Source organism: Pygocentrus nattereri, chromosome 28 (assembly GCF_015220715.1).
Source record: "Pygocentrus nattereri isolate fPygNat1 chromosome 28, fPygNat1.pri, whole genome shotgun sequence".
NCBI lineage: Eukaryota > Metazoa > Chordata > Actinopteri > Characiformes > Serrasalmidae > Pygocentrus > Pygocentrus nattereri.
In genome coordinates this window covers 11,570,694-11,585,965 of record NC_051238.1, presented here as the reverse complement: position 1 = coordinate 11,585,965, position 15,272 = coordinate 11,570,694, and the positions used below count along the sequence as shown (strand labels likewise).

General features: G+C 39.2%; 2 protein-coding genes across 3 annotated transcripts in view; both read left to right on the top strand.

Annotated features, from left to right (window-relative positions):
* Window positions 1–849: 849 nt before the first annotated feature.
* On the top strand, window positions 850–12,413 carry fxn (frataxin). The gene is made up of 6 exons (XM_017685020.2): window positions 850–1,033; window positions 2,105–2,173; window positions 3,099–3,184; window positions 3,308–3,428; window positions 9,581–9,678; window positions 11,174–12,413. Exons 1-6 carry the CDS (start codon window positions 908–910, stop codon window positions 11,310–11,312), a joined length of 639 nt encoding a protein of 212 aa, XP_017540509.1. The 5' UTR covers window positions 850–907; the 3' UTR covers window positions 11,313–12,413.
* Window positions 12,414–13,473: 1,060 nt separating this feature from the next.
* The window catches only part of LOC108438364 (tight junction protein ZO-2), a 143,009-nt gene continuing 141,210 nt past the window's right edge, over window positions 13,474–15,272 (top strand). Inside the window, exon 1 of one of the 2 annotated variants that reach the window (XM_037535892.1) lies at window positions 13,474–13,615. The gene's annotated coding sequence lies outside the window, so the exon portion shown is untranslated. The remainder of the gene's footprint in view (window positions 13,616–15,272) is intronic. The other variant, XM_037535894.1, reaches the window with a different exon arrangement.

Here is a 15,272-nt window from a genome sequence, read left to right as displayed (position 1 = left end):
CTTTCTTTCTTTCTTTCTTTCTTTCTTTCTTTCTTTCTTTTGTACACAGCATTTACAGTATTTGTACAGTAATTATTAGGTCGATTTCAATCAATCAACCTTCATTTAAACTCAGAGTAAACTGAAGGAGACCCTCATTCACAATGTAGCTAAGCCAACACAGTTTTCAGGGATGATCAAATTGGATTGTAAAAACATACCAAATGCGAAAAGTAATAAAATACTGATAATAGTAAACTTCATTATAAAAAAATCAATAAAGTCTAAATAAGCCGTAAAAATTGCAACAACTTAATAAATAACAGATTAAATTGGGATGAAATAAAAAATATGGTTAATGAAATAAACAAAGCGAAGCTTTAGCTTCCTGTAGTTAATTCCAGCTCTCTGTACATAAAAGTAGATCATTCTTCAGCTCTGTTTAGTGTAGATGAAAGTTTTGTATCTTTAATGGCACAAGATAAAAATGTTAGTCTCTCTGGCAAATGTGTGTGCTTGGTGACGTGTAGTTTTCGTTTCTTTTTCATGATTTTAATATATTAAATAATAATAATAATAAGTTAATCAAATTAAAGCTGCCTTAATAAAGTTTAGAACGTTTTCAGCGCCCTCTGCTGGGCGACAGCGAGATTACAGCTCATGCGGCTAAATCGATTTGAGTATGCTTGGGTTCTTCCTTTCTCTCTTTCTGTCTTTCTTTTGAACATAGCCTTTTACAAAATAATTAAATAAAGTCAAAGTCATATGATGTCTTTCCTTCTTTCTTTCTGTCCCATCAAATGTGACCTGGATAAACCTGTCCAGCTCCAGCTGCCATGTTTATTTTGGTGGGACTCTTATTTTGAAAACGTCCGTCTGCGGACGGGTTCATGATTGGAGCCGGTCAGCGGCCTTGGTATCCGCACTAATGTCACTGTTAACAAACAAGTGGCAGCGTGTGTGTGTCCTTCTCCTGAAATCCAGGTGGAAATGTGACCCACCAGATGCTAAACTGCGCTCGCTCGTCACTGGAGTGCGCACGAAAGAAGTGAAGGTAAGTGAGCCAAGTTCGGTTAGCAGGACAGCTTTGCTGGACCAGCCTGTCCGCTCGCGCTGCTGGTTGCCTCTGGCGTTACGTCATTTAACGAGGTTTGACGTTAGGTTAGGTTAGCTAACCTAGTTAGGTCAGCTAGATCTTTTCTCCGAGGTTTGGTCACTACAAGGCTCAGATTTAGGTCGCTTCTTTGTGATTAAACTATGTGAGGCCTTCCCACTCGTTTGCCACCATGTTGTTTAAGAGATAATATGCAGGTGATTTCCCGTAACTCTGCTAGTAACGTCACAGGATGAGCTTCATCTCGTCTGTCTGTCGACAGGAACCCTGCAGGCTTTTGTTTTTGCCCTTTTTATAAACAGTAACCTTGCTAATATGACACGGGCCTCATCAGTGGTGATAGTGTCTTGTGGTCATCACTCTGACGTCACGCCACGCTGATGTAACGTCATTCCTCTAACGTCTTCATCCGCTACTGCAGTCTTTATCATTGCAGCAGTGGATTTCACTGCTGGTCAGTTTATTGCTAAACTGACCAGAGCTTTCTTGCCACCTCTCATGCAGCCAGTCGAGTCTGTCTCTGATTGACTCATTTTGCTTTATTGGTACGAGCTGCTCTGTGAAACACCACGTCTCAGATCAACTACAGACCTTTTTCCAGACATTAGTAAGTCAGTGAGCCAAGAAAGAGCTAAACATACATTTGCTTGCTTACTTATTGTTCTCTGAAATGTAAGGACTCTGTAAATAGGTCTGTATTTCCTACATATTTCTCCCAGCATCGCTGCACATACGCTTAAATTCCAGCTCACGCTAACCTGACAGCCGTTGTTTTATTTCCAATTCACTGTGTTAGAGTTCAGTGCCCCACCTGGGTAAGCACCCTGCACTGTACCAATAAGAGTCCTTGGGCAAGACTCCTAACACCGCCTCGGCCTACCTATGTAAAAATAATCAAATTGTAAGGTCTGAATAAGAGCGTCAGCCAAATGCTATAAATGTAAATGTAGTATTGTAAGCAGTTGCTTATGATTTGAAGTTTAAAGTGGCGATAACCTCTTTGTTTTATAGACTCGATGCGGTGGCACTAACTCAGGAAGGTTGAAGGCGGCTGCTCAATGGCCCAACAGGACTATAAAGGTAACTCCTCAACTGCACCCACACACACATATAATCTAAGCCGCTTATCCTTTTAGGGCGCAGGAGGTACTGGAGCCCATCCCAGTAGCCAATGGGCAGAAAACACTCCTCAATTACATTAAAAGCTATACTAATGAGTCATTTTAGAGCAAAGTTCAGTGTTCATGTGTACATGGAGGGCTACTGACCCAAAACCAGCACACATACTCTGAAAACATCATAAAAACAGTTTTATTAACTTCTGTTGATGAAGTTTAAAATGGGTCCAGCTTTATTTTAGGTGCTCCAGGCATTGTAGTGTACTTGTATAGCAAACACAGTGTAATTACCTCATAAGTAATGTTACTTAGAGATGCACAATGTCAGAACCACATCTATATGGGCAGATAATTGGTTTTTAAAAAAGCTGCAGCCGATGCATGTTTAGATATGATCACTATTTCAAGCTTGTATTTTTGATGTATTTGTTATACTCCAGATGAGCAGAAGCATTAAGTGATGGTGGACTTTTTTGCTAAAATGTCTACATTTCATTCATTTTACTTCATTTTTAACTCTTTATATGTTTTATATATGCTCATATATTTTCTATGATGCTAATTCAGGTGGATTTATTCCTAATTTATAATTTTTGTAAGTAGTATTTAAATATTAGAATAGGGAGATGTATCCAAGGAAGATATTGGATATCAGCATTGGCCCAAAATTCCCATATTGGTGAATCCTTTCTGTTATTAATAACTTGCTTGTTTAAATGTTGATACATTGATACATGTAATTCCACTATTTAGCTCTATTCAAGACTGTTCAGCTCTTTATAGTAGTTATTGCCCAGTTATTAGGAATGCCTACTATAATTGCTAATTGAATAACCGTAAGATGCTGTACAGTCCGGTATACTTACCAGCTGTTTTTTTTTTTTCAGTGCAGAGACTTTGTGTGTGGGGATGTTCAAAGAAGAAGTCTACACATTTCCACTCCTCTTACAGAAGAAAATGCACTTCAGTTCAAGTAAATTATCTCTTAAATTATCCAGTATTTTACATACCAAACTACAAAATAAATGATGATGAAGCTGGAAAGCTGGTGTGCCATGAAATGTTTTAATAATAATAAATGTATGTGATTTGGCAGGGACATTACAGAAGCTGCATATGAAAAGCTGGCAGATGAAACACTGGACGCTCTGGCAGAATACTTTGAGGACCTCACAGATGAGAGCTTTACAGCGTCTGACTACGACGTTGTTTTTTCTGTGAGTACATTAGGAGAATTCTTATGTGGGTAACAAGGTCCTCTGTAGCCTTTGTTCTGGCAAACTGAGCTGGATTCTGAGTAGGAAAACTCAGGTAGGAAGTTTTTTTCAACTGATGAACAAAATATAGACGGTACTCAGACTTCAAGGTGGCTGCCACTGCTGCTTTTAGGTATGTATTTTTATAGATAAGTCACAGTGTGAGAAAACACAATCAAGTCTATTTGAAATCACTTAAAGTGACGCTCCAGCCAAGATGAAAAATATAGCTATTGTTACATTGTTAATACATTGCTAACTTGCGTCCTACAGTGGTTCTGTAATAGTCTCCAGAGTGAGATTTTCCAGTTTTAAGACTGGGGAAAACTTCCTTCTGATGATGTGTCTTGAAGACAGGAAAAACTACAGCTGCCTTGGGTAGAGTTTTAAGGGGCAGGCTATTAAAAAGCTTTTCCAATAGTGCTAGGAAGCCTAAATATCTTATTACCACTTTTTAACTGTTTTCAAATCATCATTACAGTGAAGAGAACGGGTTCCTCATCCACCAGAAATGACTTGTCAGAGGAGGACAACAACCTAGAAGTTATAATTAGCAAGGTACTAACGTGGCTATCTAGATTGCCAGGTAGTTTGGCTTCTTTGCTCTGGCTGAAAGGATAGAAAAAGCTAATATTTTGTGAATAAAGAATAAAGAAAGAATTGCTGTTTGTGTTCAAAACCTGTGCAAAACCAAAGAAAAAACTTCAAACATATCTTGGCTGATTGACCACATCTTGGGTATGAGAGGAAAATTATTTGAAATTCAGCTTTCCTGAAGGATGCAGATTATCTAAATGTCCACTAGGGGCTGCTGTTGCTTTATATAGACATTATATCTTAAGCAGACTTTGTTTCATATTGAATATAATGTTCTTCCCTGCTTGTTGTCCATAAAAATAGAACAACTCTTGTTTTATCATGATTCTACAGTCCTGTCAGCCTTACTAGGAAAAATTTATCCTCCTTCTGTATATTTATCCATGTCATGATTGTACATAGCAGCCTTGCCTGTTTAGTCTGTGGTTATACAGAAATGCCTTCATTCAATGACAGCTACTCAGCAATGACCTCACATTCATCAGATTTTCCTACAGTTTAAAATAACCCATAGCACATAGGAATGGAAATATTCCATGTTAAGAAGCCAGGGCACAAACACTGTGAAGTCAGCAGGCAAATGTTTAATGTCTGAAGTCTGCTTAATTAGTTTTTGCAATGGAGCTGTGAGACTAATGTAGTTAACAAGTAATAATAGCATATAGCACTAATTAGCATGCCTAAAGCATCACACATGTGCCTTAAACCTCATTAAATTGTTCAATTTTGAACCTTTTTTTCCCCAAAATGTATAATTAAATTGTTATGATGTAATAAAGTTATTCAGAGTTGTTTAATATAAAATTGTCAGATATTCCAGTTCCGATTGGTTCACAGTGGTCGTGATAGGAACTAGACATCTGAAGTTTTCTGCCTCTAAAAGTTCTTTTACAGAGAATTACTCTATGAAAAGGCTACACATGTGCTGCTCTTGTTGAAAAAATATTAAAGACAGAAAAGTACATGCAGGGTGTTGTAAAGCAAAGCAATGCCCAAAGAAAACTTTAATTTGTCAGACTTACCATATTTTACCATTATCCATATTGCATATAAACACTTGCAAGATATGTGTAGGTTCGCTAGTGGTCCTGGATAGGAAATAAAAGGCTGCATTTGTGTTGGAGACATTGTGTCCTTTGTGTCCTATCAGCACCACAGTAAAGAAATCTGAGTGTGTATCTTTCTCTGTATAATTCGTATAAAACTGCTCTGAATGACTTTTACGTTTCCAGCATTGACTTATGCAGAAATTTTTAAAAATGTTTAAATTGTAATTTGCACTATTGCAGATACACTTACAAATGTGGTTTCTGCTGTTGTGTGACATACGGTTATTTATACATTTGGAAAAAAGAATATTTAGAGTCCATTAGTGCTGCTTATTAGCTATGCTGCATAGTTTGTGTTTATTTTAAATATAACAGCAGGTCATACAGTATCATAAATATGTGTTGGATCATAGGCTTGAACATGTGTGGTATATTTCTGCTTTCTGATGTGTACCAGTTCCTCAGCCATGTGTTAGCTGGAACGTGTGCTGCCTGCTCTTCCTGACTTGACTGTATCGACCCGTTTCAGCCAGAGCTGCCCAGTAGGTGGTATCTAGGACCAGGCTAACAGAAGCTCATGCATCTGAGGAGAAACCCTGTTTTTCTGACCCAGTAACTGAGGATAGAAATCAAGTGATGCTAATGGTCAGAAATAGGACTCTGCACTTATAGCACAGTCCTATATTTAACTTCATCAGTTGTGATCTTGCTTTCAGTTTATTGCCTAATCTGGTACCAGTCTACCCATAATGCTGATAAAGGGTCATTCATGTCAGAAATGTTTGTTTGTAATTGTAACATTCTGTTCTCTCACTTTAATGCCATATTAGGCCAACTCTGGTAACTCGCTGTTAAGGATTGAGGGTGACCTCTTACCTTTGTCTCTTTAATGGCTGACTGACAGCTACCATCAAGAAGATGGATTGTCTTTCCTTGACCCTCAGAAAGATGTCCAGCTTTGTTTTGTCCATTAGCAAATGTTTGAAGCTCGTAAAATATCCTTATGAGTCTTTTTCTTCAACTTTCATAATACTGTTATCTAGACATATGTATGCTAAATTCTGAAGAATGTCAAAGCTGCATATGAATATAATGTGCACACATCTTAAAATTCAATGCAAAAAATATATTGATGAAGATATTGATGAAAGAAGCCTGTTGTCTTTAATCTGTGATTCCTCACTAGCACCATCATCTGGAGAAATGATCACCTCAGATGCTTTTAGTATGATGCTGACTCTGTCTTTAAAAAAAGGATGAAAGTACAGACAAAACTCAGACTTCCATCAGCTGCCATTTTAAGCTCTGCAGTCTGTACATGATTGCTTACAAAGCAGTTGGATATTGTGGCAATGTATTGATTTAAGCATGCAGTTTGCTCATTGCTAACTGGTGGATATAACTAATAATGTGCCAAAATTTCAGTTATTGAAAAAATTTTGGACAAAAATGGCCAAAAACAGCACTTTCACTAGGCTGAAAATTTTGACAAAAAAATATAATAAATGAAATTGATCTACAGTGAAGTGTCAAAATCTAACACTTAACGAATAATCTGTCTGGAATTAAAATAAAATATTAGTGATTAAAAATGTTATTTTCTTTGTTCTCTTTGTGTTTAAACGGTTTGCGCTCCAGCAGATTAACAGTGAAACGCTTATACACTGCAGCTGTGTTCAGTGTAGTGATGCTTTTTAGCATTAACTGATTTAATGACATTTCAGAAGTCACATAAATTAAACTGAGTAACTAAATATCTTTTGGTAATAAACCTTTTTACCTCTGGTAATGAAAGTAGCTCAGTAGATCCTGCCAAGGTTTACAGCTGTTTCTTCTCTAAATGACGTAAACAGCAGCGGATCTCCGGACCGCTCTACAAAGGCCCGGTGTGATTGCAGGTTTTCATTCCATGATGCAGGAGTACATATGATCAGTTGCTGATGATGGAGACCAAGTGATTAAACAAGTGGAATCAGGTGAACTTCAGCTCTTTGGAATGAAAACCGCAGCCACACTGACCCTTTACGGATAACATTGCACACCCCTGACACACACTAATGCCATACAGGTGTGCTAATAGCATCCTCTGTTGGAGAGCTTTCAGACTGTTAGATGACCACTACTCCAAAGCCATGTCCATGTGTTTTAGGCTATGTTCAGACTGCCAGCCCATTCAGATTTTTGTTGTATCCAGGTTGTATTCAGGTTGATTTTTGATAGTCTGTACAGCAAAAACCTGCATAAAATTTGACTGGTTCAACGATGTTGTATCCAGTGGGATGGAAGTGTCAGGGTTTAAAAAGAGCACCAAAGATTCAAGCTTACACCAGAGAATTTTTTAGATATTGGAGGGTGACATGATACAACTTCATCTCTCCTGCATGTGCATTAAAAACCGGCATCACCGGTGTGGCTACGTAGTTACCGGCACCTGCGTCATTACCACAGCAACCCCTGCAGGTAGGTTAAATCTGATCATTTGCAAATAACAGTGTGGACAGACGTTTTAAAAGATCTGATTTGAGAAACAGATCCGATTTGCCTGCAGTCTGAACACAGCCTTATCGTATTTAGCAAAAGCGATGTTTTCTGTCATTGTAGATAAAGCGCCATGAACTATTAGATGTATTACCTTTAACTTAAATTACACATGACATTGTATGTTTCTTTCAGTTTTCAGTTTTGGTGTTTTAAAGTTTCAGTCTGTGAATTAAAGTTTCAGTCAAGAGTTTTAATTTGGATTCATCACTACATTACTTGTTAGCTACAGAAATTTTGAGTTAAATTGTGAATCAGTTTTTTGACCAAACTATTGCTGTAAACTTAAATTCATGATTTAAATGGCACATGTCTATCTTTCATTTTTTTATTGTTTTACAATGATTTGATTCAAATCCTGCTTATCCAACTGCTTATCTATAGTTTCAAATCACAGTTCTTATGGTCTCTGAATTGTTCTCCACCATTGCTTAGGAAAGGTCATAGAAGTTGGAGCTGGAGCAATTTATGTGCAGCATGATGAATAAGTACATTCTTAGTAGGCCTAGCCAATAAAATGATAATAATTTGAATTGTTTATCAAAAATGTTTTTAGATATTGATATTTTCTTGTTTTAGCTATTTTTTATGTTTCTACTATTCAATTCATTCTGGTATTGGCAGCAAAAGCTTGCACTTGAACTGGTACACAAAGTGGCGATGTGTGTCATACAAGACTGGGAAGAAGAAGTCTAGCCATTCACTCACAATAGCACAAACCAGCGGGACAGTTGGGAGAGTTAGCTAACTGACTATTTTCAGTGTTGAAATTATATGGGAAAGTATATTGCAATAAGATTTCATACCACTCCTTGCATGCTGTTCTCTGAGCCTGGTCTGATTGCAGGGACTGGTGGCATTGTGATGCGTGCAGGGCTGCTGACAGGTTGATTGGTCGTTCACACCCTATGTCCTCCCCCTCCTCCTCCTTCTCTCTCCTAGCCAGATAAATGTCAGGCGGGGAGTCTCTTGTCAGCTACCCCCACTGAGCTCAAGAGTGAGTTTCTGCACCTCCCCGTTGCCGAATCATCCCGGCTCTCCTCTGTGTTGTTTTGAGTTTATGGAGCATGGCTTATATATCGGAAATAGAAGGTGCTAGATCCTCTTTTGCCTTGCAATATATCGGTCACAGTGGGATGATTTAATAAAGCTGAGCCTTTTTAAATCATGTGCTCAAACAGCCTCTGTCTGAACTGCTGCTGAGAGATTGAGCCATACTCCCCAGTCCAGATCACTATGTCTTCGAGCAGGGACACCACAGACCACGTATACACGCACAAAAAAACCTTTCCGTCCACACTGATTTTACTTTTCTCATGTAAAAGTGAGAACGTGGTCATCAGTAAATCTCGTCATTCCACAGCATGAGCCACAAGGTCAACCATTGCCCGGAGAGAGACCTGCAAAGAGTGAGAGCCATAATTTTGATTAAGAAATAAAATAACTGCTCAGTTCAATTTGTCGTGGGGTAATGTATTATGTTCTATTTAGAAAATTTCCTTTTCAGGCACAGAGCCAAACTGCCCACAGCATAGATGAGCAATGACTGGAAGCAGTAACTTTGTTTCCTTGTTCCAGCTGTGTGGCCTGTCTGTGAATGTTCTGTACCCAGTTTTATCTGGAGACGTCTGTTAGATTGTGTTTTAGTACAGCGTGTGTCTGGTTCACAGGGTATTTTAATGACTCAAACTGGTGACTTCACAAGAAATTTCAGTCACTTCAAACAGATTGAGGTTTCACAGAAGCTGCGGACGTTTCTAATAATAAATGGAGACTTGGAGAAGATAATATTCATGCAAATAAGCTTGTGCTGTGTGATCCACACTAACTTTCATCTATAATCATCCACATCAGTGTTTTGAGTAAAATATTCCTTTAAAGCGATGTGTTCTGAAGTGTTTCTTCTGTTTATCTTCTTCCTCACCACAGAGTGGAGTCCTGACTGTGAAAGTGGGCGGTGACCATGGCACCTACGTCATTAATAAACAGACACCAAACAGACAGATTTGGCTGTCCTCTCCCACAAGGCAAGCAGAGTTTCTCTCACTTCTGTGGAGTGTTAAAACCTTTTCTGTCCGTCATCAACAGCAATTTAATTTCCGATGATATACTGTGGCATGCGCGTTTGAAGCGGCTGTAAAATACTCGATATACGCACATTTGACCAGACACATCAAATGAATTACTGTTAACTTGCTGGAGCTGGAGCCTATCCCAGCAGTCATTGAGTGGAAAGCAGGATACTCCCTGGACAGGTCACCAGTCCATCGCAGGGTGCATACATACATACATAATATAATATAATATAACATAATATAATAATTTTCATTCATCTAATCAAACCATAGTCTGGCAGTAGTGCAGTGCATAACTAAGAATAGTGCAATAAAGAAAAAACTATCCAGCGAGCAGCAGTTCTGTATACAGAAACGCCTTGTTGATGAGCGAGGTCAATGGAGAATGGCAAGACTGGTTCAAGCTGACAGAAATGCTACAGTACCTTAGCTAACCACTCTATACAGCTGTGTTAAGTAGCAATGCACCTCAGAATGCACTTAAAACATAGCCTGGTCTGATGAATCTCGATTTCTGCTGAGGTACACACATGGTAGGGTCAGAATTTGGTCCTAGCATGAATCCATGGACCCAACCTGCCTTGTGTCAACAGTCCAGACTGGTGGAGGTGGTGTAATGGTGTTTATTTTTTCTGACCCACTTTGGGCCTGTTAATACTAATCAATCATCTTTTGCCACAAGCCTATTTAAATATTGTTGCTGACTGTGTGCGTCTTGTTGTGGCCACAATTTGTCTTCTAAAAGCTACTTCCAGCATGATAATGCATCGTGTCACAAGGCAAAAGCCCTCTCAAACTGGTTTCACGAACATAGTAGTGAGTTCAGTGTTGTTCAGTCGCCTTCCCGCTCTCTGGATATGAATACAGTAGAGGATGTGGTAGAACAGGAGATTTCCAGCATGAAAGTGCATCTGAAAAATCAGTGGGAATTCCATGATGCAATCATGTCAACATGTATTAGTATAGAGTTCCTAATAAAGTGCTTGTGAGTGAGCCTTTCTATTGGTCTGTTCATCATGAAATTTGCACACAATGTAAAGGACATTGTTCAAATTATGCTTTTTTAAAAATGCAAAATCTCCAAAAAATGTAGTGTATATATACATATGTACATATATATGCGCAAATGTTTTATCTAAGTACACATCCTCTATAGAGAACACACATCCGCACATTTGAATAAATAAGAAATAAATAAATAAAACTTTTTTATTTGCTACATTTAACAGAAATCTAATAATTGTGGGCTTCAAGCAAACAAAAAAATTGAGGTTATTACAGTAGATAGTTCTATCAGTGTTCTGAACATTTCTACATTTCTGAATATTAAAATGGATGCATTAGGACTCAAAGCTCTATATTAGTGATCCTGCCATCTAGTGATTATTCTGATTAAAGGTGTTGGAAATAATTGAGCAGACTTCTTGAATATGTTTTATTTTTGCAGTGGGCCAAAACGATATGATTGGACGGGGGAGCGATGGGTATACGCCCATGATGGCATGGCCTTGCATGATCTGCTCTCCAAAGAATTTTCTGCCATCTTTCAGTCAAACATGGACCTGTCACATCTCATCCATTCCTGATGGAGGCAGAAGAAGGAACAAAGTCTGTCAGAATCACCATTTTGCTGTACCTTTACTTTCAGCGATGCAGATAATATGCTAGCAAAGCAGAACCGATAAAGCATTCACCATTATTGTTTGGGATCAGAAATGTTTTATCATGTATTCACATCCAATACATGTAAAGCATTACATGTCATGCTAAATGGCCTCAATAAGATCTCTCCCAGCCGTGAAACATCTTAAAGTCATGATTTTAAATGCTTTTGTTTAAGTACTATTGCAATACAAACGAAGCTGCCAAAAAGAACACACAAGCATATAAAAGGCTGCATAATTTGGACTGTTTTAGTCCAAATTATGAACTACATGGTGCTTCAATTACAGTAATTGAAGTACTGTCATCACCCCTCTTGTAATTATTTAACTCCATAGGGCAAATTGCAGTTACTGTTAATACATGCATGGTTCAGCCCTGACATGCATTTGGTTAGTAACGATTCATTTGAAGCCATCAAACCCTACAAATGAAAATCCCTTAAGCATCACTTTCTGTTCTAAACTCTTTCTTTATGGCCCAGAGTAGAAACTACTAGGATAATCCTGGCAAATGAATCTGGTTAGACTACAATCGGATTAAAGGGGTCATTTTTTAATGGCTCATGGGCAGGTGAAAGAGACGAGCGGGCAGCCACAGTGATTTGAAGCTTTTAACTCAGTGCCAGCATTTATGTCTGGACTTGTGGAGCGGAAGGAGGAGACAAAGAGGAATTACTGCAGACAGTTAGAGGAGAGTGCTTTTGCACAGCAGCTTTTAGGACCAGAATGTCTGTAGTGATTTTGATTGGCCTTCGTCTGTCTCTGAAATGCTTCAGCATCAGTTATGTGAATATTTAGCCTCCAGGTGTAATGCTAATAAAGCTACAATGAGTTAGAATATTGAAGGTGTATGTTGGTAAATATGTGTCCAGGTTTTACATGAAACAGTGTTTTCTACGTGTAGCCACGTTTTTCTTTTTTTCATTTCCAGTTTTCATTGTATTTTGTGCATATATTATTGTGATGAATATCTTCATGAAAATAAATAAGTTATGGTTTCTCCTCAGTTCTGCTGTAGGCCTATTACGTGTCACATTGCTTGTTCATTGTAACCACTGTATGTCTTGGTTGTATATAGATACAGTCATGGCTTTTTGGATGCCATATTAGATGTACACTGTGCATTAGGAGCAAGAAGACATTCATTCATTTGTACGATTATCACAGCAATACAACAAGCAACACTAGTTTTGATTTTAACGTCTGAGGCTGTAATACATATGCTGGCTTACTGCATATGTGGTAAACGAGTGTTGCTTTATTCATAGGCCTGTATTGCTTTCACACCAGACAGGGATGATGAAGTGCAGACAGCTTTTATCGACTCGCTCATCTTTGCACAAACAGGAATATGCAAATCTGTGACACTGTTTGAAACAGGAGAGCAGAAATAGCTCGGTTTCCATGGAAACGGTTTGGGCATCATAGGACACCATCATTGCCCAGCAGTTGCTTTTCCTCCAGACTCCAGCAGGCCTCAGGTAGGGATTCAGCCCAGCCTCTCTGACCACACTAGAGCAACCTAGCACTAAAAAAAAAATCATGGAAAAATTTTGTCTATTTTTTTTCTTTACTGACTGGCAGCTAGGAGTGTGGTGTCACTGAGGCCACAGCCGAGGTGGGTAGTTCCATTTGCTTGATCCTATACACTTAAATACAACATGCTTCTCAAATAGTGGTATACTTGAGTATATTTGTGAGAAAAGGTTTTTAGTTTGCCTTCAATTCATATTTAGCTATAATTCTAAAGGATCTAATTCCTTTAATTGTCATTTTTAATGGGGTTTAATCTCAGTCTTTTCTCTTGGCCCAGTCTCTGGACTGCTTTGCTGTTGCTTACACCTCTTTCCAATTTAGAGTACAAGGAATCCAAAAAAGAGTGTGTTTATGGTATTAGATGCTGGTAACTAATTAGTTCCATTTCAGTTCTTTAAGAATTTTAGGAGGTTTTTATACAGACATTTATTTACCTACTCATGTTGTTTTTGATAGCAACTTCTGAGCCATCGTTTTATCCAAGTAACACGATCTTTACCTCAGGTAGGTTTAAGCTACTCTGCCCACCTCTGGCTCAACACTGAGACACGCCCATGCACACCTATATCGAAACCTGCTGGGTGAAAACGTCTAGTTATTATTACGGAAGAAAGTTCCAGTCGCTGTTGGATTTTATCCCGTTGTAACGACGCCTGGGGTCTTCAGAAGCAGACATCATTACAACGAAGGTGAGCAGACTAAATTGTCAGACGTTTGTCAAATGCCTTTCTCCTTCCTGTTTACTGGTGAGAAGCTCATTCAAAATGACGTAGCTTGCATGGCTGTATTTGGAGTAAAGCTTACAAGCTCGCCCCGCAGTCTGTTCTGTGTTTAGTGGGACGAGCTTCGTAGTTTGCTGTGGCCATGTTAGCGAACCATGGAAGCTTAGAAACAGGGGTCGAGTCTGAAATCGACCCAGAGGTAGAAAATTACTGCGGATTCAACGTGAGTTACCTGGTTATAAAGAGACTAGGGGCGTGTCCCAAAACCAATCCCCTAGCTAACTGCAGATCAGAGGTGAGTAGTCACTAGTTAGTTCACTCAGTTACATGCCCTCAGGCAACTTTGTGATGAATTCGCACTGTTCGGAGTATTTTAAGTGACAGTACTTGCACTCTGGTATATTTGTGAGAACTGGAATCTGCTTTTTACCTACATTTTAATCAGTAACATTCAGTTTTTAGCTGCATTTGTGCTGCTTTGCACTACCTCTGACTTTGAGGTGTATCACAACCTTTGCTTCATATGTTGATACACTATATTGCCAAAAGTATTCATTCGTCCGCCTTCACACGATATGAAATTGAGTGAGATCTCATTCTTAATCCACAGGGTTTAATATGATGTCGATCCACCGTTTACAGCTATAACAGCTTCAAACCTTCTGTGTAGGCTTTCCACAAGGGTTAGGAGTGGGTTTATGGGAATTTTTGACCGTTCTTCCAGAAGCGCATTTGTGAGGTCAGACACTGACGTTGGATGAGAAGGCCTCTCTCGCAGTCTCCGCTGTAATTCATCCCAAAGGTGTTTATATGAGGCCAGGACTCTGTGCTGGCCAGTCAAGTTCTTCCACGCCAAACTCACTCATCCATGTCTTTATGGTCCTGCTTTGTGCACTGGTGCGCTGTCATGTTGGAACAGGAAGGGGCTGTGCCCAAACAGTTCCCACAAAGTTGGGAGCATGAAATTGTCCAAAATCTTTTGGTCTGCTGAAACATTAAGAGTTCCTTTTAGTGGAACTTAGTGGCCAAGCCCAACTCCTGAAAAACAACCCCACACCATAATCCTCCCTCCACCAAACTTTACGTTTGGCACAATGCAGTCAGACAAGTACCGTTCTCCTGGCAACCACCAAACCCAGACTCATCCAATGGATTGCCAGATCCAGTGGCGGCACTTTACACCACTGCATTTGACACTTTGCATTGCTTTTGGTGATGTAAGGCTTGAATGCAGCTGCTTGGCCATAGAAACCCATTCCATGAAGCTCTCTATGCTGTTCTTGAGCTAATCTGAAGGCTTCATGAAGTTTGGAGATCTGTAGTGATCGACTCTGCAGAAAGTTGGCAACCTTTGCACACTTTGCGCCTCAGCATCAGCTGGACCCACTCTGTCATTTTATGTGGCCTACTATTTTGTGGCTGAGTTGCTGTCGTTCCTAATCGCTTCCCCTTTGTTATAATACCACTGACAGTTGACTGTGGAGTATTTAGTAGCGAGGAAATTTCACAAGTGGACTTGTTGCACAGGTGGCATCTCAGTGGAATTCACTGAGCTCCTGAGAGTGACCCAGTCTTTTAGAAATGTCTGTAGAAGCAGTCTGCATGCCTAGGTGCTTGGTTTTAT